Below are 25,871 nucleotides of genomic sequence, written 5' to 3' on the forward strand. Positions count from 1 at the left end.
TCGGTGACGACATACGACTTGCCATGGACAATTCGCAGTTGACCATCCTCACGTTGCTTGATTTTACAAATGCATTCAATACTGTCGATCATGATGTTCTTCTCAGTTTGATGCGCACTGTGAACATATCTCCATCGGTAATTATTTGGTTCAGTTCGTACCTCAGTGGCCGTCAGCAGTGCATCCGTATTGATGATGATCTATCATCATGGTGTCACATCTCGGCCGGGGTACCTCAAGGCGGTGTGCTCTCTCCTTTGTTATTTGCACTTTTTATTAACCGTATCACTGATAACCTTCGGTCTTCCTACCATCTTTATGCGGATGATCTGCAAATTTATTGTCACTCTGCATTAGCTGATTTACCTTCCGCGATATCCTCTATCAATGGTGATTTGATGCGAATATCCGACTGGAGCAGATCTTTTGGAATTAAGGTGAATCCGTCTAAAACGCAGGCAATCATAATCGGTAGCTCTTATTTTGTTTCTCGTATTGATTGGAGATTAGTGCCTCCTCTTAATTTTGATAATGTGGTAATTCCTTTTAGTGACAAGGTAAAAAATTTGGGTTTAATATTCGACAAAACTTTGTCATGGTCGCATCATATTAATGACGTGAGCAGGAAAATGTTCTTAGCATTCAGCTCGCTTAGAAGATTACGTAATTTCCTACCTGTTGATACTAAAATTGCGCTGACACAATCTCTTCTTCTCCCTCTCCTTGATTACGCTGATACTGCTTATCTCGACGTCACTGAGGAACAGTTAAACAAACTCGAGCGTCTTCAAAATCTTTCTATTCGTTTCATATTTGGGCTTCGCAAATATGATCACGTTTCTTCTTTCCGTTCGCGGCTGAAGTGGCTTCCTATCCGACTCCGTCGCAATTTGCACATTGTGACAATGCTCTATTCAGTCTTATTTAATCCGTTTTCACCATCTTATTTAAAGGAGCGCTTCAATTTTTATAGTGATGCCCAAGGCGCCACCCGCAGTCTGCGTAGCACGGTTACCCTACGACTAAGACTACCGACATCCAACACCAATTTTTACTCCCACTCTTTTACTGTACAAGCTGTCCGTCTATGGAATGCTCTTCCCGTCGATATCAGGAAAGCCCAGACTATTAATAGTTTCAAAAATCTCGTTAGGTCTCATTATCTTTCTACTCTATCCTAAGTATATGTTATTATTATGTATTTATATGTATTTATGCGTATTATTATGTATTTATGCGTATTTGTATGTATTTATATGTATTATATATAGATATATATTCTGTATGTATTTTATTACGTTCAAACATTTATTCATCTTGCTCTGCGCCAAAGCCGATCTCCTGTTTGGTTTCCTTCCACCCAAAGGTTGACTGGAAGAGATTGCTTTAGCGATAAGTCCGCCTTTGTACCATCTATATCTGCTTTGTGTTGTTTTGTATGTTTTCTCTTATGGTGCAATAAAGAGTTTTATCTATCTATCTATCTAATAGCACTATTAAAATCATAATGTATACTCAACGGTTCCTATGAAACAGAAATGAAGTGTGAATGTAGGTATACATTGACACTTCAGGAAATGTGTGGGAAAGCGGTAAAGTGGGCGGCCCTCGACAGCGCGAGGTGGGGCGGTTAGTGTGCCGACTCGCGCGCTCCGCTCCACGCGCCCGCGCCGCTCCAGTCACCACGCGTTTGAAAATCGAACGCGCGATGTGCTAAGTCTTTGTGGCCAGTATTATAGTGCAACCATTTTTGTTTGGATTTTTTAGTGATAGTGCAAGTAAGTACTTTTAAATTTGATCTATGGTTGGAACTGTAAAATAATTATATTTTTTTTTTAGTTTACTACCTAAAGTTTTCTTTTTTTAAAAAATACCTAATAATTTTTTTTAGACCTAATTCCGCTGATTATGCTATTATACATTTAGTGCAAAAAAGAACTCAAGTATAATGATTAAAATAATTTGGCATTCCTATGAGGTAAATAAAATTATAAATACTGTTTTTCTAACAAGATAAGGATCCATTTATCAAATAAGATGAAAGTACGTTCTAAAGAAATTGGTTGTGACGATTTCTTATACGCCCTTATAATGTTATTATTGAAAAAAATAGAAGAAGAAAGCAGATAAAACACAGCACAGTGTGTTCGTTTTGTTGTCATTGTAATCTTAACTTTATATCAGAACCTCTATCAAGAGGCGATAACAGCCCCCTGATCAGGTGAAACTGGTCTGGGTGGTTGATTTTATAAACAAACAAATAAATAAAAAAAAATTATACGTTGTAATATCAATTACTGTTTTTTTATAACTGGATAAAATAAAACTGGAATCATTTATTTTCTACGGTAAAATATGAATACCAACTATAGACCTAGTTAATGAAATTTTATGAAACCCCACATTGACACATTTCACACTTCATAACAATATAAATATAGATCGTTCCAAATTCAAAAACAAACAAATAATTTTAATTTGGTACGATCTTTTCACATTTAACTTAAGTTTTAAAAATAAGACCGAACGTCAAAAGACAAAAATTCAGACGCCAATGATTACTACGCCGTAGCGGCGGCTACGCCGTAGACCTTCGTAGATGGCTCCGAGTCGTAGCACGGTAGCAAAATTATTGGGTTTTATGTCAAGAGCGATGATTCGATTTGTGATTATTTTGATAAAATTGTAATTAATTTAGGTGAAAATAGTAGTAGATAGGACAGGAAAATAGTGAAAATATCAAAAGAAAAATCTACTTGAAAATATTTATAACAAAATTATAAATGTTTGATAGAATTTTTATGATTTGGGAATATTTTTTTACTGTCAAAATAAATAATGCCTTCTCAAAACGAACCTTTTCGGAGGTACTACACTACAGTCATGTACTGTTAAATATTGTATAAAAGGTATTTACATTTAAATATCGCCCTTTGTGCGGTAAACGTTTCACACGGGGTCGTCAGAAGTACAACTCTAGGTGTTACAGCTACAGTTTATAGTATTGTGACAAAAAAATTAAACAGAGTATAAATAATATCGTTAATACTATCAATTTATATTTTAATTGAGATTGAATATAAAAAAAGGATAACACTAACTTCCACAAATACTTAGGTACCTTAATTTTACAAGACAGATTTAAGTTGTGTGCTGATGTCGATGCTATAGCGGAAGATTTGATTTTACAATATAATAAAACGGAGCTAATTCACTCCTATTCGTAATACAGTTATCATCTTTTGTATACATATATAATAAAAAGTCTAGGAAATATTGAGATACATACGATCAACGACATATTTTACACGAAACAACAAAATAAAAATGAAATCCCGTCGGTGAAGTCACGAACCACGAGGGGCGGTGATGGTCTTTGTTCTATAAAATAAACTTGAGATTCTTTTTCTGCTGGTCCTAAGTAAGTCACGTTTTACACGAAGCTTCCCAATCTGACCTCCGCAACCTTTGCAGGGAAACCCAAACCGTACTGGATCTTGGTTTATAGTTTTCGGAAAGGTCTCACGATTTGATCCCTCACCGTAAGAGCATCTCTATAAGAACTAGCCCTCCAAATAATCACTGCCTTAGGAAACAAACATGTGCTTTAATCAAGCATCATACCGGATTTAACACCGACGCTCTTCTATTACTATGTATGTATGTTATTACATTATTACGAGTATATATAAAAGTTGGTTTATCCTGTACGTGTACGTGTGGAGTGAGATGACATTGACTGTCGAGACTCGAGAGTGCTGTGTGTTTGTCTGTAAGTCAAGTGCTAGCTGTTCGGTAACACATTACAATATATAACTTGTATATGTAATTCTTCAAGCTAGCACAAAATTTTCCACAACAACAAAATTAACGAATGTTGCTGAAAAATTCAACTGCTGATTCTTTTTTCATCTTCATTCTTATCAATATGTTTTTCTTATTTTGTAGCCTTTTGATGAAAAACAATCACTAATCCTATTCTATCAATTATATGTATACAAATTCAACTCAATAAAAGTAAGAACCACTATCACTATCTATGCACTTTAGCCATCTCATAGGTAGTTCATTGATCCCTTTACTAAAAACAACCATTCGGACGGGAATAAATTAAATCGTTGAAGGCGGTTTGGATTGTCGGAATTGAATTTTTCCCTTGGAAGAAGTTACCCAAATTTCGACAAAAATAGTAATCTGTTGGAGCAAGGTCCGGGGAGTACGATGGATGTCTTAGATATTCCAATTGAGGCTCCTTTAATTTGGTCTAACGGTTGTGTAGCAGCTAGCTTTGCCATCATAGTTTGTAATTGCTGACAATAGACGTCTGCCATAATCGCCTGGCCAGATTTGAGAAAACTGTAATGGAAGACACCGGTACTAGTCTACCAAACGCGTACAAGTAACTTTTTTGGATCAATTTCGGTTGGAGCAGGATTTAGCTGGCTGGCCAGCAATTGCAATGGGCATTTTCGATTATCGTAGAGAATCCAATTTTCACCACAGGTAATGATTTGATTTAAAAACCCTCCATCACTGTGCCGGCTAAGCAATGTAACGCAGCAGTCGACACGCGTTTGCCGGTTTAATTGCGGCGATGCAGATAAATGTTTTTATTTATTACTAAATACTTATTTTATTAATATATACCTATACTACTACTAATAACTTATTTAATTAATATATTTACATACGTTAAGGAAAAAACACAGCTATAACTAGACGTGTTTATATGTATGTATTGATGTATTTTTTTTTTTGGTATTATCCCTCTGCTAGCCGTATTACTGGTTGACATAAATTTCTCGTCATTCGCCTGGCGTTCTTAATGATGAGTATCCCTAGTCCAAAAAGATCCATTAGGATTTAAAAAGTTATGTAATTGGACACATATAACGGAAACTACAGTCGATGGCTATCATCGACTCTATCGAATATATCGACTAGTTTCCGTTATATTCAGGATCCTGTTAATGACAGGACCATCAGTTTTGAATGTGATCACATTGAGGTACCTAGCTGATTACTAAGTAAAGCCTTAAGATGATTTCTGAAGAAAAGCGGCAGAAATTCAAACGAACGAGTGTCATTGGCAACCATGGCCTTAGAGTAAAATAAATCCGGGTAATTGACCAATATTTTTCATTCTTTCAACACATGTTACTATTAATATTAAGGATACCAAACCCACAAACACAGCGAGGTCTATTAAATGATGAAGTCGTTATCAAGCGCAAACAAGCGCCGCCATAAACGCATCCGCGCCGCGCCGACACGAAATGTTCCTAAAACCTTAGCGTATTAGTTCAAATTGCTTTGAACAACCGACTCGAAACTATTTTAGTAAAAACTGTACTGTAGCGTGGTGAGAAAACAGTATATTTTCCGTTGAAGCAGGCAGTGTTTGCTCGCGCTCGGCACACAAGCGTCGTCGCTCTTCCGCCGCGCCGTCCTAGGGTGCTGGCTGTTCCACTTGCGCACAAAATATATCACTTAATTACCGAGTTCTGTGTTGGCTCTAGTTTACATCACGTTGTTGTCTCGCCTTACATAGCTAGTTGCCCAATTTTACCACATAATTGAGTATGTAAGCCATGTGTCATCTTGTCTCGAAATAGTTTTCTATTGGAAAATAACATTAATTTCATGGCGCTTAAAGACGTGATTATAAATCGATCAAGATTTTTGGCAGATCGAGATTAAGGATAAAGTTGGATAAAAATTAAAAATCCCATCGTGCTATGTTTGTGTTGTACTTTTAAAAAGGTGGTTGACTAAATAATCTTTTGTCAATCAATCCATCAACAAACCAACTGCTAAGCCATTACTGGTATGGAAACTCACATAACGACCGTGTAACATGATCTGATCAAGATTATCTCTATTGTCTTTAACCATCATCGTATATCAAAGCATATACAGTGGTATTAGACCCAGTCCATTGACTTGGCGTAGCGCAGAGGACGGCACGAGGCCTGAGTGGGCGCCGGCGCTGGCGGCATCCGCCGGCCCTTCCGCCCGCAAACAAGGCTCGGCGGGTTAACAAACTCAAACACCGAGGTGACGGAGCGTGCCACAAAGCTAGACCTCGGAACTTAGTCATCACACCGCTCCAACGGAAATTTACAATGTTTTCCATTGCCGATCTTGTTGTATTCTATTACAACCATGACCTGCGCAGAAAATGAAATCTTTCTTAGTCAAGTCTTTAAAGCTTTCTGCTATCCCGTAATTATAAGATGCTATTCTTAACCTAGATATTTGTTACAGAATGGAAAACGTTTCACCAATAAATCGTGAGGAGCCTCGGGAAGAAGATGCTTCAGTGGAGGCGTTACAGCTAGTCAAAAACGAAGAGAGAGTGGAAGAGCAGAACATTGAGGCTACTCCTGCGGAGCAGTCCCCCGCGGTGGGCAGGCCGCCGTCGCCGCTGCCGCATTCCCAGTCCGTCATCACGTCGCGGCGGTCCGTCCGGACCATCACTGCGGCCGGACACATCACAGAAACCCCAGAGCTTGCCGATGAAGGCGTTAAGGACGAGCCACCTGAACCCTCTCAGCTCGAACAAGAACAATTACACTACGCACCAAAGCTTGAAGATAACCCTGACGCCAGAGACGTTGCTCAACAGCATTATGACGAAGAGAGATTGAGACTAGCCGAAGCCGAGTCAGAGGCCCGGCACCATGCTTACAAACAAGAATCATATCGGTCTATACCATCTCCTTCGTCAATTGATAAAAGGTTGCAGCAACAATATAGAATCCCTCAGAGACCCGACTACAGACGAAACTTGACGTTCCGTTATGGCGCACCGCATCAAGTGTTGGTTGGTCAGGAGGGCGAAGCTGATGAGCATGCGCATGAAGCGTTCCTGGCGCACAAGGAGAAGGCAGAGCATTTACAAGTGTATGCTTCGCCAGCGGAAGGCGTGCCCACGTCCGACGGGAGGCAGTACGGGGCGGTTCTCAGCGAGCAGGTGGCGGCGTCCAGTGCCTTGGAGATGATCCAGACCACGTCTTTGAGCAACCAGGTATTCGACGAAATCTTTTTTGGGTACCTAATGCTAACTTTTCTAAATAAAATTTATTGTTTCTTGGTATCATGACTATTGAAATAACGCAGCTCTATGCAGGGTACGTTTTAAATACATAGTTAACTACCAGACAAATATTTTTGGGAAGTTTAATCCACAAATCTCATCAATTTTTTATGAAATCGAAAGCGAGAATAAAATACATTTACTGGAATTTACAGAAACCGAGTCATTACTATAGCAACAAATTGGTATCCATTTGTTTGCAAAGGAATTTTAAGTTATCATATGATAAGTTTCCATCGGAAAAAAATTTCGCTGAAAATTTGGCTGATGTTAAACCCAGCCTCAATACTTGTATAAGTAGTTAATTTGTTAAACTCCTCAGCAGGCAGTGGGCGTGGCGTACCAGCCCGTGAAGTACGAGGCGCGCGAGGGCGAGCCGCGGCCGAGCACGTACGCCAGCCTGCAGCCGGTGACGTCGGTGCACGGCGGCTACAGCTACGCCGGCCAGAGCCCGCAGTACGGCGGCGCCGGGTACAGCGCCTACGTCGGCGGCAGTAAGGTTGGATATCTGAAGATTGATTGAAAGATATTCGAATTCCAATTAAACAAGAGCCGAACATCCAACCAAACCATATTCTGATCAAAAATATATTCTCTCTTAGACCATGGCTATAAAATCATAATTGAATTCTTTTGAGACAAGCTTGAAGCATGATGCTGACAGTATCCTCAAATGTATGACTTTTGTACAGGAGCTGCTAACTCTGTACGGCGGCGGCGCGCCCCCGGGGCCGGGCCCCGCGGCCGGCGCGCCGCGCGGCGACGAGTCCCCGCCGGGGCAGCTGCTGTACCGCAGCGACCCTACCCTCTCCTCCTCCTCGCTCACGGCGCGGGGGCACGTCGTGTACGGCTCCGTGGTGCCCCCCACCCAGGCCGTGTATGAAGCACCACCTAGCCCTAATTCACAGCAGGTTGGTAAAACTTCGCTTATCTATACATGTATCATTAGTTAAACTGCTTAAATACACTTACCCCCACGATCTCATTTCAGTTTGAAATTTATTTTTAGTGAGTAAAAATCGTCATATTTTATGTGTTTTGGTACAGACGCATGGAAAACATGACCTCTATTGCCTTGCCTGCCCTGATAAAAACCTTCTGACTGAATACAAACACACGCAGTAAAATGTTCTTCATGCGTTAGCCGTAAGTTTACAGGTTTTCCATGAGGTAGAAGATAACATCTATTGATTGTAATTACAATTTCCTTCAATATTTTGGTTCTCGCACAGGTGACGCTGTACACACACGGGAACACGGTCCAATACAAAGTGGGGGGAGAACACTACCTGAGCCAGGGCGGGGGGGTGGAGTACGTGCCGGTGTCGGGCTACGACGGCGGCCTGCTCGTCACGGAGGGCTACGCGGCGCCCGCGCAGGCCTGGTCCACGCACAACCTGCTCGACGATGGATTCGACCCCGGTAAACTATCTTTATTACATTATATTGTACCATCTTCCAAATAATATCACTTGCGTTTAAAGATGATATTTAACAATTTTAGAAAATCCTTATCTTAGATTCCTGCCTCAATTTGATCTGAATGTAAAACAAGTCGACCGGTTTATTTGAACAGCCATTTTGTTCTTTTATTTCACTACAGCAGATTGTTTTGGTCGTCAGGTATGGCAAGTATCGGCGAGATGAAGGAGTGCGTGAACTGCGCGGCCGGCAACACGCCGCTGTGGCGCCGCGACGGCACGGGCCACTACCTGTGCAACGCGTGCGGGCTCTACACGCGCATCAACGGCGTCAACCGGCCTCCGCTCAAGGGACAGAAGGCCAAGCCTCAACAATCTCTGGTAAGGCATCTGAGGTCATAAGGGTGCGTGCACTGCGCGGCTTGTTTGCTCTGATAACAGGCGGGGACGGAGAAATTCGACCCCCTTTATAAATCAACGCCATATGGGGAGAGGGTTAACTGCTCCGGACTGTGCTTTTCTTCTTTATGCACTGTAGCCAAAAACTGCCCTAGACACAAATAAGAAAGTCATATTTGCGTCAGATTTGATCTGTGGCAAATCCCGAATTTGCCGTTTCTATGGAATTTCAATAAAAACTTGTGTTCTTTGGCATTTTCTTCACACCACATGTATCTACACACATATACTCTGTAACAGTACCGATCTGTATTGACGTACTAACCCTGGCACCACATCGACAGCAGCCCACCAACGGCAACCGGCGCGTGGGCGTGACGTGCGCCAACTGCCGCACCGCCAACACCACGCTGTGGCGCCGCAACAACAACGGCGAGCCCGTCTGCAACGCCTGCGGGCTCTACTACAAGCTGCACAACGTGAGACCTCATCTTACACTGTTTTACATCATGCATTGGCTCAGAGATTTCATCTGTCCATTGCATGCTGCAGAAATGCGATAACGCGTAAATGCATTTCGTTGTCCTTTTGGATTAAAGAACTGCTCATGAATGAGTCGGATGATTGGTTGGTGCGACAAAACAAACAAAGAAATAATCTGCAATATCATCATGTCAAAGACATGTAAATAAATAATTTAGATCGAGTGATTAATGACGACCACAAATTACCACAAACTTCGAAGAGATACTCGTAGACATAAACAGTAGTGTAGCTCCAGCGAAGCGTCATATCGGCTGCGGCCACCGAGCTGATACAAGTATCTAATCGTAATCGGACCAGCTCACTATCAGGGAACTCCTCGGCAAATATTGGGTCTGTATAAAAAATCAAAACACTGGGTCTCATCTAATCTCGCGAGATAAAACGCGGGGCTACCGACTGATAGAGAATTATCATCGCGACCACGAATATTCATAATGAGATAAATAATCTTTTATCAATTATCTCCTCGTGGTAGATACGCTTGTTTAAAGGATGATAGGCGCGCGTGGCGGCAGATTACGAGGAGTTCCCCGAGTGACGTGTCTGCTGATGTGCTGCTGGAGAAGGCAGGAGCATTCTATTATAGGAAAAGCGGGATATGTCCAATTCATGAAGATCAGTTAATTGGCATTTGAAGGGTTCCTACGGCCTATAACCTAAACCACTATATCTGGTGAGGCCCATAAAGTCGCTGTTAGATAACTTTGTTCAAGCACCAGTCACGCAACGCATACGTTTAGCAGCTAAGTAACTTTTGCGTTGCAGGTGAACCGGCCTCTCAGCATGAAAAAGGACGGCATTCAAACCCGAAAGCGTAAGCCCAAGAGCATGGGCGGCGGTCACAGCGGCCACGTGGGCCGGCCGGGCGCGCCGCTAACCGGTACGTGGGACTGGTCTGTGTGATGTGTGTGTGAACCGAACCTTAGTGCTCGTGACGCGTGACGTGTGCGCTGTAATGGATGTGTGTTGGCAGTGGAGGGTCACGCACATAAGGTGCTGCCTCCGCTGTACGCGGCGGTGGAGTCGGCGGGCGCGGGGGGCGCGGGAGGCCAGCCGCTGCTGCTGCTGCCGCCCGCCAGGCACCAAGCCGATATGTGAGTACCGGCCACTTCTGCTTGCCGACTGTCTCATGTGCCTTTCCTTTTGCATCTCGCAAGCCAATGATAAAACCGTACTTATATTATTACCTTCAGATTTATATCTAGTCTATTGTCTAAAACAGTTTTACACCCATGAACTTATTAACATTATATTTACAGTATACCTACTTATATAAGCAGTGTTGAATTTTGAGATTATAACATTTCTCTTCTTTTCGTGATCATTTTAATATATTAGCAAAACGAACGGATTGTTAAAATATCAACAAATAGTAAAATTATAGAATATCCGATACGTTTATTTCTTGTGGGAGGTATATCTGACAGTCAGAGCAAAACAAAACTTAGTTCTCTTCAGCCTTTAGAAAGCGCACTTCTTACAGTTTCCGCACTCGCTTCCTGCGCCAATCTCCTCGATTTAACTTCCACGTACTACATATCGGCTTCAAATCAATGTTTTATGACCCAAATAATTGTATTATAACGCTAGTTGTAATGTTAGTTTGTGTAGTAACGTGCCAGTCACACTATCTGCTTTCGCATGGCGCGTTAGACTGTTTGCATGCGACTTACTGCGCTTACGTTATCAGTGTGTATACACACATGTGTGTAGTATAAAACTTTACTTTAATAAAGTGTGTGTATTTCAGGGTACCCTCGCTAGAGCGCGCCGGGCCCTCCACGCCGCTGCACTACCGCCCGCCCTAACAGCGCAACGCAACGCAATGCGACGCAACATAACGCAATGCAACGCATGCCACGCCAGCAAGCGCTGCCATGCTGTGTAAATAACTCCCGAGTGGCGAGCCCAGTTAACTCTTATCACATTGCGTATAACGCACATGTGATATTCTGTACATAAATTAAAGTTATCGGATGGGAGAACTTCCTATAATATAGACTTATAAATCTTTTTAGGAAAATAAAACCTACCTACAATTTTAGTTAAACAACCGCCAAATACTTACGAGTATTTGGCGGTTGTTTAACTAAAATTGAATAGATAGAACCTGCGAAACAATAATTATATACTTACTTACCTACTTACTACTAATTAGAATGCACTAGGTACTCTTTATCTACTGAGATTAAACAAAAGGGCACCACAGATACTTAAAGAGAATTTTTTTTGTTTCCTGAAAACTTTTGTAGAAATTATTAAAATAATTTTTAGTTAGATACCTACACATAAATAAATATATATTTTTCTGGTCGTCTCTCTCAATTTTCTAGAACCCCTTTTTTAGCAGTGAACGACTGATAAAATCATAAATATAAAGAATGTCACACAACAATTATACGCGGCGATGGAAAATCCTCGCGTTTATTCTGGGGTTTATTTAATTGTAGTCATTTGCTCTGCAAACACGGCGCTGAGGCGACGCGCGCGCCGTCTTCCATATCCTTTGTGTGAACAACCAATGTATGTACATACTTTAAAAGTTTTTTTATAGTATTCAGTAGTTAATATTAATTTCATTTTAGGTAAAACTCGGGTAACGTTATGTAATAAATATAATGTAAGTAGTTTAATATATGAACGTCCAAAGAACAAATGTGTGCATTTCATGTGTAGCTGTAGACCAATGTATATCTGTAAGATAAATTATAAGAATAATGAAACGAATTTATTATTTATTAAAATAATAATAAATAAGATTGTAAGACTTGATTGACAAACAGAGATTGTAGTGATGTTACGCCAAGGTATTTATTTGTACATGATTTTTCATCCGTAAATAAATATCTTCATTTATATCTATACAAGTATACATCTTCTCAATTCTTTTAGTAAAATGCATACCGTAAAGAAAAAGGGAAACGTTTAATTTTTTATCATAAAATCACGTCTATATTTTTTACTGGCCAAAAGTCTCGCAAAGACTGAAAAAGCCATGTTCAGGTGTGTAATCTTTAGAAAATAAAATATACATTTAACAATTTGTACGTAATCGGTTTCTGTAAAAATCTGTTTGTTATTTCAACGACGGAGAGTGGTTGATATACTAAGTAAAATTATTTGTAATTTGTGTGTATACTGTACTTTATAATAAGAGACATTGTTTTTATTTCGTATTTTATTTATAATAAAACCTACCCGAATTATACAGAATGGTTTAAAAAAAAACAAGTTTCCTGAATATCTTTCGAAAGTGGAAGTGAAGAAATCTCCTGATAGAAATTATAGTCGCACAAGAACTTACAATTCCGCTTTCAAACAAAACAATCAATACAAATAATGAGACAGTCAAAATCGAGTGTCTGTTAGGTCGCGTAAATCATACTTTGCCAAAAAACTGATAGCAGCGATTAAAGCAATTTATGAAATTTTTATTTGCCTATCTGGTACGTTGTAACATACATACCTACATATAATCACGTCTATATCCCTTGCAGGGTAGACAGAGACAACAGCCTTCAAAAGACTGAATGGTATCTACGTTATAACTTCGAAACTTTTCAAAGGATTTAAACGCGGTTGGATTAAGTATATGTATATTGGCAGCGTTGTCAAAACTTTGTTTCATCAAAATCGATTAAAGTAAAAAAAAATATGAACATTGATCGGCATTAGTTAAAATAATAATTAAGTTATTAATTATAGATCCAGGCAAATCTAAAATTTTCTTCATAATCTATGATTATGTTATGTGTGTATGTTTAAGCTCAAGACTTACAGGGTAAAACTATAATGTAGGTAGGGTAGGTAAGTGAAATGTAAACAATGTGTTACAGGTCAATAAATTGGTTTATTAAAAGTATTATCTTCATATTTACATAGAAACGTAGGTTACGTGTTTACATAAATAATAAATCGACATCACACGGTGAGCGAGCAGCGCCGCGTAAGCTCCTTACTATGTCTCTCTCTTACTTACACTTATTCCTACTATTATCTATCGTTATTGACCCATCATAAAGCGAATGGCCGTGATCGGTATACAAAATACTTAATATTATAAGCCTCTATTCCTAAATTCACAGAAGTTAATTCGTAACATGTTCCAATAGAGATTCTTGTCGTAGAATGTGGCAAGAGGATTATTATGGCAAGATTATTGATGCAGGTGCGATGTACACGAGACTGCACGTCTAGCTCGACACTGTGGCTTTGTATATGATTGTTCAGCTGATTATATAGCTTACCATACTACAAATATATATATAACTATACTTTCAATAACTATATTTTACATGTATTATATTTTTATAGTTTAAAATTAGTACTTTGGACATGATAAATTTATTTAACTACAAAAATATATCTTAAATTGATTTTGTTATTGTACTTAATTCTAATGTGCAAGGAAGACAATCGACATTACAATATAACGACTATCACAAACGTCGTCGTGTGAGCCTAACTCTAATTTGCAAAAATATATTTACGAACAAATATTTAACCAATAACAATTATTATTTGATGAAACAAAAACATAAAATGCGTTACATCCATCCTCGTGTGAACTTGTAGGTATATAAAAGTTCTGTAAACAAAAAACAACTATAAGCACATTTTTGGCGGGGCCTGTGTTATGTGACACTTTGACGTCACCCCGTGTGAGGTCATAGATTGACAGAGTGAACAAAGAACTGAATAGAGCCCTCAAGCAAACAGGATTTATATCTCAGAATAATTAGCCTTTACGTGACTTCTTATAAGAATTTTAGTTACCATGTGACCACGATATTGAATAATTTAAGGAAGTGTCTAGTCCGCCACCAGCGGCCATTTAACAAATCGAATTACTAAGCCGCTAGTGGTAAAATAAGAAATTATATAATTCTGCCACAAGTATTGTGGTATTCAAATTTGTTCCTTTAGTCAAACTAATAAAGTCTAATTTTAAAATACACTAGGGCAGCGTAGTGAAGTTGTTCCTATTGCGGCAGAATAATATAAAATGCTATTCCGCCACAAGTTATTAGTTATTGGAATATGTTCCTTATAACTTGTATATAAAGCATATATTTCATTATGTTAAAGTATCGTACCGAAGTTAGCAATGTGACAAAAACAAAAACATAACCCTTTCGTGTTTTGTTTTTGTAGTTGATGAGGAAGTTTTAAACTTTTTTCATTGTTTGTATTACTGTAAATTATAATTAACGATAAAACCCAGAAAAAGCACTTAGAGTGCTTTTTCTGTGTACCGCAAAAATACAAAACAGCTATGTTAAAATAATAAAGGCCATAAAACAATAACAGTACTTAATCAAAAGGAAGAGACCAAAAAAATACAACATTTAGAAATAAACGACGAAGAAATAGAAAATGATGACAGAAATAAAGATGAAAATACGTTTAAAAGAACAAGTAACATAGAAATTAACAATAACACTACAGAGGTTTTAGAAACAGAGCAAATTGGATTTGCTAAAAATATAGTAATAATACATAATGAACAAAAAGAAAGCAATAAAATAAACTTAGAGACACATGTAATAATACATATTGAACCAGAAACAGAAAAGGAAGACACAAAATACTATGAAAATGTAACGATAAAAACAAATAAGGCACATACATATAATCGACCATACTGCAGAAGATTTAGAGATAGTAAATATAGAATACGCAGAGAGACAACTTATAATACATAATAAACAGGATGAGAAAGAAATAAATCTACATATAGAGAAACCTGTTGAACAGAAACAAAATCTAGAAAAGGCTGAGAAACATGTAAAAACTGAAGATAGAAATGACAAAAATATGCCTGATTTAATGCCTTTAGCTAATGCTAAAGGCATTAAATCAGGCACAGACCTGTAATGCTCTTGTTAATCAAACAATAAGATTACCAGCTGTCCGAAAACGCAGAGGTCGACCCAAAGGACATGATCTAACAGTAGTAGGAGTTAAGAAAAAAAAAAAAACAATATCTAAATAAACGTTGTTATGTACTCGTACATGAAAAATAAATATATTTCTTAGAAATCGTGTATCATTTACTACTTTTTGATAAGTATATCAATTGCCGCAAAAGGCTTGCCTCAGCTTTGGTGGCTGTTTATTTTTGGTAGGTGTGCTGCCTCTAACTAGCGGTAGAATATTTTGTTGGTTTGACTTGCCACTTGTGGCAAAATAGCCTTATTTGTTATTGTGCCTATAGCGGCAGAATAATATAATTTTTTATCTAACCACAAGTGGCAGTATATTTATTTTTATTAAATGACCACTGGTGGCAGACTAGACACTTCCATAATTTAATAACCTGATTGTGGTTGTGTTCAAAACCAGGTTTCCTTATTATTCAGTTTCGTTTTTAATTTGCCAAAATATTGCACGATCGTATAAACATTTACAGGTATTTTTTAGAATTAAGATACAAATGTAACCTGACGCTAATTCTGAGAAATATCTCGAATTCAATAGGCGTTGTAAGAGCTTACCGAACAAAACTGTGCTGTATTATTGTTGTCGTTCAGAGCGCCGCGCGTACAGTGTCGGATGACGATACTCATCAGCATTATAGTACCACGCACATAGTGAAACAAACAACTATGGCAACATTAGTTAATTCAATTTTGAGCAATATAGTTTACATAGACGCTCACAGTAAAATTTGTTTCACTATTTGCGATGAAATTGATGCGACGGATGCTGTTATAAGGAGCTACGTTCTCATTGGGAGCGGTTAGAAATAAGACGTAATGTTAAACAATTCATTTCATTTATAATTTCATTCATTTAACATAAAAAGACAACATTATTATATTTTCAGATGAAAACTGATTTTTTTAACGGCTCTCGTGGAATGTTATGAAGTCATGGAGCTATAACTTGCAACGAATACGTCGCGACCTAACTATGCGATTAACACTAACATTTGTGTACTTAGGAATGTAACACCTTAGGAATGGTACAGTCTTATAAGTTTTCTGCAATAAAACATGCTAATTATTTGGTAACGGCCACTAGTGTGCTACAGTAATTATAAAACGTGGGAAATCCTCAAGGATTCTCTCTTTATCTATAAATTCGATAATTCTACAAGTAAAGTCGCGTCGCGCCGGTATTATGTACAGTTTTGGCACAGGAGTAAAAACGATACAGAGCCTAAGCGTCACATTTGAGTGATTAAATATCAAGTTCACTTAGTTTGATAAAATGTTTAATATGAAACTCAGTGATATTAGAATTCTGTATGGTATACCCTGTGATGACAGGCCGGCGCGCGCCGCATTTGGTCAACTAGCAACGACTCTTTGGTCGACTCACACCTCGCCACTATCGTAAACTATGCTTATTCGACTGAGATTCTATATTAAAGGCAGACGCCTCGAGTCCAGAGATTCACGATTTGTTCGGCCGCTGCGCGTCCGCAGCCACGTATAGCCACTGGAATATTTACTTTAGTCTGTAAATTATAGCGTGATTTCCAAACCGCGTCAATACACACTTAAATAATATCTAGTTTAAATGAGCATTACTGAAAATTTAAGACTCTCAAATCGGCATTGTTGCTTACTTCAAATGACAATTCAATTTGACTGGAATAGGAACGATAGCCTTGGAATTATGAACAACTTTAATGTGAGGTTGGCTGGTACACGCGGCGAGCGACAGGGCGCAGCGGCCGTGTCCCGGCACTAACTGCCCATGGACACGACGGTGGGGCGGTCCAGGCGCTCGCCCTCGGCCGCGCGCCGGTACTCGGCGTCGTCGTACACGCTGTAGTGCGCGTGCGCCGGCGGCGGCTCCTCCACCTTCAGCGCGTGCTGCATGTAGGCGTAGTTCATCGACATCGGGGAGCGAGCGCCGCCCACGCCGACGCCGACGTTCATGCCGCTCACGTTCTCACCTGAAATAGGATGAATAACTTTAGTTACCTACTTAATTCAAAAATAACCGACAAAGGTAATGTTCATGTTATAGAGTCCACATCAATCATAAATCATAGAGTCAGAAGTTGTCCAAAAAGGCTCGCATGGCGGTGCATAAGGGGTGTTGGTTCCAACAATTATGAATGGGAGTGAAAGTTTGGTGTGGCAGAAGGAGCACGCAACATAGTATAGAGTACTCTCTCCGCTTCATAGCACTTTATTCTTGTCGTTACTGGTTATTTTTTGTTGCTGGTGCTCAAAACCAAAAAAATATCGAAATTTTCAAAAACTGGGACGCTGAATTCTTTCCTTAATAATTAAATTTAAGCATGTAACTTACTCAGGTTCTCCATTTTGACGCCGGAGCCGATGGTTCGCTGCAGCGCAGTTTTCAGGTTTCTCTCTGCTTTGATTCCGTTTTTGGGTTTACGCTTGCGGGTCTGAAATTTAGAATAAACATGATAAATTGAAAGTTTTAAAGTTAGTACTAGTGAGGTGATACGAATAAATTTAATATTATTATTTTGGTGTCGTGTGGATGTCGAAAAAGACGACTAAATGATAGGCTTCAAAACTTGGGATTCCTCTTGTGGGCGATCTAGTAACCTGTCACTATTTGAATCTCAATTCCATCATGAAGTCATACAGGCGAACGTTTCGTTTTTTTTTAAACTGTTCGCTCTGTAAACCAGTGCAACCCTACTGTCTACTCTCAAGGGTAGACATGACTTACATGTATGTAAGTCATAATTTTTAAAGAAACTCCGAATGAATACGGAAGGAAACTCACCTGAATGGAGTCTTTCTTCATGGCGATGGGCCGGTTGATGCTGTGCAGCTTGTAGTAGAGGCCGCACGCGTTGCAGACGGTCTCGCCGTGCGCGTTGCGGCGCCACAGCGACGTGGTGGTCGTGCGGCAGTTGCTGCACGACATGCCCGGCCGCTTCGACCCCATCTGTGTTCATTGACGAGCATTTATATATTTGTATGGTTTTCATATAAATGTTGAAAGACTTTGTGAAAAGCTTGTTTAAATTTTTGTAAAAGATCAAAATAGAGTTACTGAGTTATTCATCTGCTCGGGAAAATTTAATGTTTTTTATTTTGTTATTCTACGACTTAGAAGAGAAAAGCTATGGGCTAACATTAAAAGAATAAGTCACTTTATGATAGCAATTTACATGCAATTAATTTAAAAAGCTTTATAATACTCAATCCAAGAACCAAAACCTCATGCTATGTTAGTGAATAAGGTATTATTATAAAAAAGCATATGAAGGTTATGAAAACAGTTAATTCAGCTTGCAGGCAATGGACGGCTTATGTGTCTATACTCATCACCTTCAAATTTTCATCACAAAAACATAGTCATGATGTATGAAAACAAGGTAAAAAAAACTGTATTACACTGGCTATTCAAACCAATTTAATTTAAATCTGGTGAAGTTTGAGAAGGTAATGAGTATAGAAGAGTATTTATAGGGAGCTAATCTAGATTGAACATTAATTTTCATGAAAATGGCACAGCTCCATATAAATGCCCCATTAGCCTGTGTGGGGATGGGCAAGAGAGAGAACGGGGCGGACAACGTACCCCTTTCTTCTGTTTGTAGTCAGAGGGGGATGTCGCGTGCAGCGGCGCGGGCGGCGGCGCGTGCGCGGGCGCGTGCGAGTGCGGCGCGAGGCCGTTAAACAGGAAGCCCTTGTAGAAATCCGCGCCCGGCGGGGCCCCCTCCGCGGCCACTGCAACCAAAACAACGTGTCAGAGCGGACGCTCGGGCGCGGATTCTCGGGCGAGGGAGCGGTGATTCGCGGCCGACGTCACTGCCGCTCTGATTTAGCCTTCAAATCGTTACTTCACAGTATTTTACATCCGATACGACTCAGTCCAGTATAAGTAATGTACGGCCAAGTCGAGTGCAGCAGTGACGTCAGTCGCACGCGGTGTTAGTCGAGCGGAGAGCCGAGCGGAGAGCGAAGATGATTGCGTACGTCGTGTGCGGGCGGCGCGAGCGAGTGCGCGGCGTGCCGCTGACGTACCAGCCGCCGCGGCTGCTTGAGCGGCCGGTTCATGCCGTTCATCTTGTTGTAGAGCCCGCACGCGTTGCACAGGTAGTGGCCGGTGCCGTCGCGGCGCCACAGCGGCGTGTGGATGGCGCCGCAGTTGACACACTCGCGGCCCTCCGTGAACAACTCCGCCATCTCGACTGTTTGCACACAGCACTCGTTATACTCGCTCCGAGCATCCGCTGACACTTACACTAACATACTATTACTCAAATCTTACTTGCTATAGTATCATAAAGCTAAAAATGGAATTCATTGATTTGCTATTAACAGTTTGCGTTTTGTTATGTGGTGACTTACTGTACTATGTCATACCTAATCTTCCTATTTTACAGTGCATATCATTTACAGCTTACAATGCCGGCTGTATGGTAAATTCTAGTTACAAAACTCACAGGGCCTATCTTCTACGAGTCCGTGATATATGTATGTAAGACTTTGGTACTGGTTTCTTACCATCACATCTACAATGGTCTGAGACAAAGGTCGACCTTGACAGTGACTGATTCACTGCCGCCGCGCGCTGGAGGCACGTTCGGCCAATTCTCAGTAACGCAGCATTCGATTACTTCGCAATAAATCGTGCAGATGTTATGATTGTGATGTGATGCATCAAACTCATTCACTTCCGTAAACTTATAGCATCAATCACGATATTATGAGTTCTGCTTGATATTGAGAGATTTGGTTTGGATTTGTAAAATTAGACCATGGTTTACCACAACAATCAAGCTATGCCATCTATCTGTACCCGTATTCCTAATCTACATACATACATATGGTCACGTCTATATCCCTTGCGGGGTAGACAGAGCCAACAGTCTTGAAAAGACTGAATGGCTACGTTCAGCTTTTTGGCTTAATGATAGAATTCCTAATCTCCAATAAAAATATCATATAATAAATCCTAATCTCTATCCGTGAATTTTGTAAATTTCCTACCTAACAATCGGACTGGAAGATCAAAAAATAATCAATATAAATAAAATAATATACTTAATTAGAAATGCTTTTAATTTAATAGACTTAAAGTGTTGGACAGACGTATCGCTAACGAGATATTTTGTGGATATAGTTGTTGTTTTTACGAAGTATGTTGCTGATGATTCACTGTCACTTTGATAAAGTAAGTCAGCCAAAAATTTCTATTTTTTGTCGCTGATAACGTGCTGTCGTTTTTTTCAACAAATTTTGAGCTCATGGCTTGGGAATTTGATCGTCATTTTAGTTGCAACATGTTTAATGTCGAAAACATGTTGTCATCGACGCAATGGACAAAGTATTCCGTCTGCGTCCAGGCCGGTATCGTATGCCATCGATGATAAGAGCTGCCATGATTATGGTTTACAGGCTGTAACAGGAGCCGCGGCCATCTGCCCCGCGCCAGACCAGCAGGTCACATAATTTCAACTGTAATGTTCATGTGCCTATTTCAACGGTCAAAATATTTTTATTAAGTTTGAATTGAATCGTATTTACTTCCTCTATTGTGTTGAATTCCTATTTACATCTTTTTAGGTGATCGTTAAAATCATATTATGGGTTTTTCGTCACTTTCGATTCAACGTAAAGCTAATGTTTAGAGTGGAGTGCAATCTGTGAGCCGCTGATTCACCGGCTCGTCCGCATCCCGGGAGGTTCGCCGATAAGCCTCGGGTGAAGTCCTACATGTCTAAACAAACACCGGAACGAGGCCTAGTGCTGTGTGCCGGGGCGGCGGGGGCGGGCGGCGAGGAGCGGGGGACGAGTGGACGCGGCACGTGCCTTATCCGATACCATTTACGGAATGCGATTTTAATGCGTTAAAGGGACTTCGTTTTAAAGAGATGTTTTTTGTAGTCCCGGGCAAACAGCCAGCGCGAGCAAACTGTTTGTACGAGTAACATCGTGTGTGACGAGTTTCCTCCATCACATTAATTATTAATGTTTCCAACTTCAGAGTTGTTCGAGCTTCGAACACAATATTTAATTTATACGTTTCCTGTTTTGAAACTTTTGCAATGAAAAACAATAATAAACCCAGTCGTTATTATGAACTAACTACATAAAATACGAATAAATGTCGCAGTTTCACAAACTGTAGAGAAAAATAAACGGAATGCCAACGAAAAAAAATGATTTAGTGCCCGTAAAGCCACACTTTCCTAAAATAGCGTAAGTGTCGGCTCATCTTATTCAAAGTAAAGTGATTAATTTAGTTTAGAGCTCACAAAACTGTAATAAAGTCAAGTATCTACCCTTCCGAAGAGAGACGAGGATCTGCTCGTAAAAAGTTGGGGCAAAAAGTTTGGAAAAAAATTGTAGGACGCGACGTCGTATCAGCGTTGTGGTGCTATCAGCGCGAGGCGAGCGACAGCGACCCGCCGCGCGCGCCCTTCGCCCTACAGATACAACTATGTACCAGGAACCCTTCATGGTGGTGGAGGCTAGGTGGCCGGTTTTTGATGTTCCAGTGTAATATCTGCCCGAACACGATTTGATAGTTTTAATTTTTCAACTTATCTAATTATATTTTAACTTCAGTTCAAATTTAAGAACGTAACGCTTGCATAGTTTTCATCGCTATTCATCCATATTCAAATCAGGGATTAATTTTTTGTTCGTAACAGAAAAGCTTTTATGAGGCTAAAAATTACAAAAGTCAATCGCGAGTATTTTGTAAAAAAAAATTATGCACTGGAATATAAAAAGTTATTCATTTGATGTCAAGAATTGTATGTTTGAGCACTGTCATTGTCCAGTAAATAACTTGTTGTTTCGGTTTTACCTTTGACCGCCAGAGAAACGGCACAATACTTAGCTACACATTGAATTATGTCAAACGGCCTCCATAATCGTTGAGTCATCACTTCACAACAAACAAAAATAATTAAACATACTCCTATTGTCCACTTATTATTACAAAGTATTATATCTGCTGCATGTCGATACATTATGTGTCGTCTGTCTGTCCGTCCGTGAGTCACCGCCGCGGACTCCGTCAGTCACCACAAAACAGAACAATAGCTATCATTTCGCTAAAAGAAGTTTCTCTATTGCATGATACGGTTGCAAACTGCTCTTAAAAATGTAACAATATGTGTCACTACTTGAAATATTTTATATTTATCCAGTGACGTGCGTGGACAGGCATTCCCAACACACAAAGGTTGGGCAAATTGCAGATTAATTTCTTTTATTTGAGATATTACCTGTTTCAATCTTCATCTAATTGTCTTTAGGTTATCAAAGACAAGCTATTTATGTACTTATTTACGGCTAGACAATCCCTAGGCACTGTCTTTGTAGAATGCACGTCACCCACTTTATCTTTCTAGAAAATAAATTTTGAGTAATTTTTCAAACTTAAAAAAATGACTAATGTTCTTATTGTTTAATACTGGGTAAATTTTATCTAGTACATACATACATACATATGGTCACGTCTATATCCCTTGCGGGGTAGACAGAGCCAACAGTCTTGAAAAGACTGAAAACAACTGATAAAATTTTATCTAGTCCTTGCATTAATTGCGTAGGATCTTATTTATTGTATGCTACATCAACTGACGCGCACACCCTGGTGTTTCTGTCACCAGGGTGTGCAGTATCGCTGTATGATCGTGTTGTTTACTTACTTGCTGACAGACTGGCCGCGGCTGACAGCTGCGGTCGGCGGCTGTCCAAGCTCCATACGTCCTGAAATGAGAAAATTAGGAGTAAATACAGGAATTTATTATGAGTCACTGCGTGGGAGCGTCTGTTATACTAGCACCAGAACAAGAAGCCTACTTATAGGTATATTATCATGATATCTCTTATGCCTTCTTTTGCAGCATCCATTCTTTAGGAGCTGTAAATAAGTAGACCATGGGCCAGTTTTACAGCATTTCAGCTTTAGGTATTTAGAAATGGGGCATTCCAACTCATCGTTATGAATATAATTTCGACGTTAGTACTTATAACAAGTTCTACGACCAATCAATAACATTTTTATTTATATCATGATATTGATAAAATCTCGTTAAAAAAAGATATCTTTACGGACAAATTGCACAACTTCCTGAGTTGAGTAGTATACGAAAAAAATGATTCTTTGGTACTGGTACTGTTTGGTGCCGTGTGGTTCCCGGCACCAATACAAAAAATAATAGGACCACTCCATCACTTTCCCATGGATGTCGTAAAAGGCGACTAAGGCATAGGCTTACAAACTTGGGATTATTTTTTAGGCGATGGGTTAGCAACCTGTTACTATTTGAATCTCAATTCTATCATTTAGCTAAATAGCTGAACGTGGCCATTAAGTCTTTTTAAGACAAGATATAGACGTGACTCTACCCCTTCTACCCTGCAAGGGATATACCTAGATGTGACTTGTTACATGATGTGTTTATGTTTGTTTTGGTACTTTTACGAGAAAAAAATTGTAATCACTATGTGAGCTATAAGACTGAAAGTGTGATTGAGTACAGACCTGCGTGTAGGCGTTGGCGGTCAAGGCCGGGCTGCCGTAGACGGTGGAGGGCCGCGAGGTGGCGCTCGCGAAGTTGGCGCCGAACCGCGAGCTGAAGGCCGGCAGCGCGCCCGCCGGCTCCGCGCTCGCGGGCTCGTACTCCACCGCCACGGCCTGCTCGCCCAGCCGGTAGGTGGGGGACCCTGCGTGGGACAATACAACAACATACAACAATGGCATCACTACTAGTACTCTACTTTGGATCTTGATATTAATTATCAAGCCGAACGGCTTAACGGAGACCTAACTGTTCGTTCGGTGACTCGATCTACCCCGTAAAGTTAAAGACGTGATATGTAACTACAAACTCTCCACGTCTCTGTTCCCTGACAACTAAGGTATTTTCTAGACAAGCGTTGTAGTATCGAAGAAAAACTAGGTACTACTTCTTTTAGGAGATGAGTTAGCAAATCTATCTTCAACATTTCCGAATCTGTTAAGGTTTTATCACTTGTCTTTAGGTATGTATTCACTTGTTCATTATGTTATTTTGTATGTTTGCCGTAATAAGCTATGTTCGGTTTGATAGTTTACCTGAGGGCGGGGTCCAGTTCTGCTGCGGGGCGAGCTCCGCGCCGTTGCCGAAGTAGGGCGAGCCGCCTGCGTACGCGCCGCGCGCGTACACCGCGCCGCTTGCGCCGCTGCTCGCGCCATTTCTATGGGGAAAGGGGATTCAATTCATATTTTAGTACATTTAAATTACAATAAAATGATCTGAGGAACGAATTACCTAACCGTAAAAATTAATGATAATGTGTTGCAATGATTTCTTTAAAATTCATGGAAAAGAGAGTTCGTTCATCCAATCTTCTACACTTCTCAACAATTACATTTAATCAAGTGCAAAATTGCTGGTTAATCCTTATAAAAGGGGCCTTTACCTTTAAAGAAATCAAACATAGGAAAATATGTATATTTCATTGGTGATACGAGGAACAAATTTCACGGTTGTGTAATTCCGCAAGTTTACAACACGCGTTCTGTTATCTGCGTTGTGTAATTAACAGAGCTGGCGAGCATCGTCGCCGACTGTTTCACATTCGGGTTTCCACGTTCATGTCGCACTCGGAACGGAAAGAATTCTGTTTGTACGTGCGAACTACGCTACACACATATCTATTGGAGGAATATAGCTATTTCATCGGAAAACTCAGCGCACGGTTATCGGTCTTTCAACATTGACTTATTCGAAACCTGAGGAAACGTGACAGCGGCGAAAACTACAGGCAAACTCTGCTTGAGTTATCGAACGTCGGGCAGAGGACGTGCTGGCGGGCTTCAAAAATATTGATTTCAATTATAACTTTATAAACACCAGGCGTTAGACTACAACAGACGCAATGTGAAAGACGCTGACTAAAGTCCCGTTGTGAGACAGAATACAAAACTACCTTCATTGATTTAGGGAATTTTAGTCCAACACGGAACAAAGGCTATCAGATGATTATACGCCGCTTTTGAATCCTCTTGTAAGCAAAATTTTGGAGTTAAACTCTTTAAGACTGTGTATAGCCGTACTAGCACATATGTTCATTTCGGGAAAGCGTCACCACATCATCTTTAACTTTAGCAGGTCAATTTACTAAATAACCTAGGCAGTCACATCATGACACACGATCATGTACAGTATGGTCTAAGTAGAGCGGCGGCAATGGCTCGGAACGGCTCGGAAGTCCGCCTTATCGCGATGTTAAGTACTTAGTTGTTTTCTTTGTACATATATGGCGTCAATTGAAGACCTATTTAGAAGTAAAAAGTTACTTGTTTAAAGAAAAGTAAAGAAGAAAGATTTGAACACCAAACTCATAAAGAGTTCGGTCTTATTTAAATGTAGATACTGATGGTAAGTACACCTGCATTGGTCATAGGGAAGAAGCGTCAAAATCATGTTTAAATGACAACCTCTAGCGATC

The 25,871-nt window shown here is 40.0% G+C and overlaps 2 protein-coding genes across 6 annotated transcripts in view; one reads left to right on the forward strand and one right to left on the reverse strand.

Moving 5' to 3' along the window:
- The first annotated feature begins 1,599 nt into the window (after positions 1-1,599).
- On the forward strand, positions 1,600-12,634 carry LOC106140042 (transcription factor GATA-4). Of its 3 annotated transcripts, none has more exons than XM_060954290.1 (10): positions 1,600-1,778; positions 6,268-7,030; positions 7,422-7,598; positions 7,792-8,010; positions 8,332-8,521; positions 8,723-8,901; positions 9,267-9,398; positions 10,231-10,345; positions 10,439-10,559; positions 11,216-12,634. In XM_060954290.1, exons 2-10 carry the CDS (start codon positions 6,269-6,271, stop codon positions 11,271-11,273), a joined length of 1,953 nt encoding a protein of 650 aa, XP_060810273.1. In that variant the 5' UTR covers positions 1,600-1,778; position 6,268; the 3' UTR covers positions 11,274-12,634. The 3 variants fall into 3 exon arrangements, with proteins under 3 accessions (XP_060810273.1, XP_060810272.1, XP_060810274.1); XM_060954289.1 differs by having other exon boundaries at positions 1,601-1,778; positions 9,264-9,398; XM_060954291.1 differs by lacking the exon at positions 10,439-10,559 and having other exon boundaries at positions 1,604-1,778; positions 9,264-9,398.
- A 661-nt stretch (positions 12,635-13,295) lies between these two features.
- Positions 13,296-25,871, reverse strand: part of LOC106140039 (transcription factor BCFI) — a 53,287-nt gene continuing 40,711 nt past the window's right edge. The window contains exons 3-9 of one of the 3 annotated variants that reach the window (XM_013341559.2): positions 24,493-24,614; positions 23,920-24,101; positions 23,081-23,141; positions 19,437-19,603; positions 18,187-18,351; positions 17,737-17,836; positions 13,296-17,374 (exon numbers count right to left, since the gene is read on the reverse strand). In XM_013341559.2, coding sequence (XP_013197013.1) covers positions 17,163-17,374; positions 17,737-17,836; positions 18,187-18,351; positions 19,437-19,603; positions 23,081-23,141; positions 23,920-24,101; positions 24,493-24,614 — 1,009 coding nt within the window. In that variant the 3' untranslated portion in view covers positions 13,296-17,162. Of the gene's footprint in view, positions 17,375-17,736; positions 17,837-18,186; positions 18,352-18,990; positions 19,140-19,388; positions 19,604-23,080; positions 23,142-23,919; positions 24,102-24,492; positions 24,615-25,871 lie in introns of all 3 variants that reach the window. The other 2 variants (XM_013341557.2, XM_013341560.2) reach the window with 2 other exon arrangements.

This window comes from Amyelois transitella, chromosome 4, assembly GCF_032362555.1.
Source record: "Amyelois transitella isolate CPQ chromosome 4, ilAmyTran1.1, whole genome shotgun sequence".
In the NCBI taxonomy this organism is placed as follows: domain Eukaryota; kingdom Metazoa; phylum Arthropoda; class Insecta; order Lepidoptera; family Pyralidae; genus Amyelois; species Amyelois transitella.

Coding starts and splice junctions, on each gene's coding strand:
- LOC106140042 (XM_060954289.1), top strand. CDS start 6,269: ATGGAAAACGTTTCACCAATAAATCGTGAGGAGCCTCGGGAAGAAGAT. Junction 7,599..7,791: donor CCTACGTCGGCGGCAGTAAG/GTTGGATATCTG, acceptor ACTTTTGTACAG/GAGCTGCTAACTCTGTACGG. Junction 8,522..8,722: donor CGACGATGGATTCGACCCCG/GTAAACTATCTT, acceptor TTTGGTCGTCAG/GTATGGCAAGTATCGGCGAG.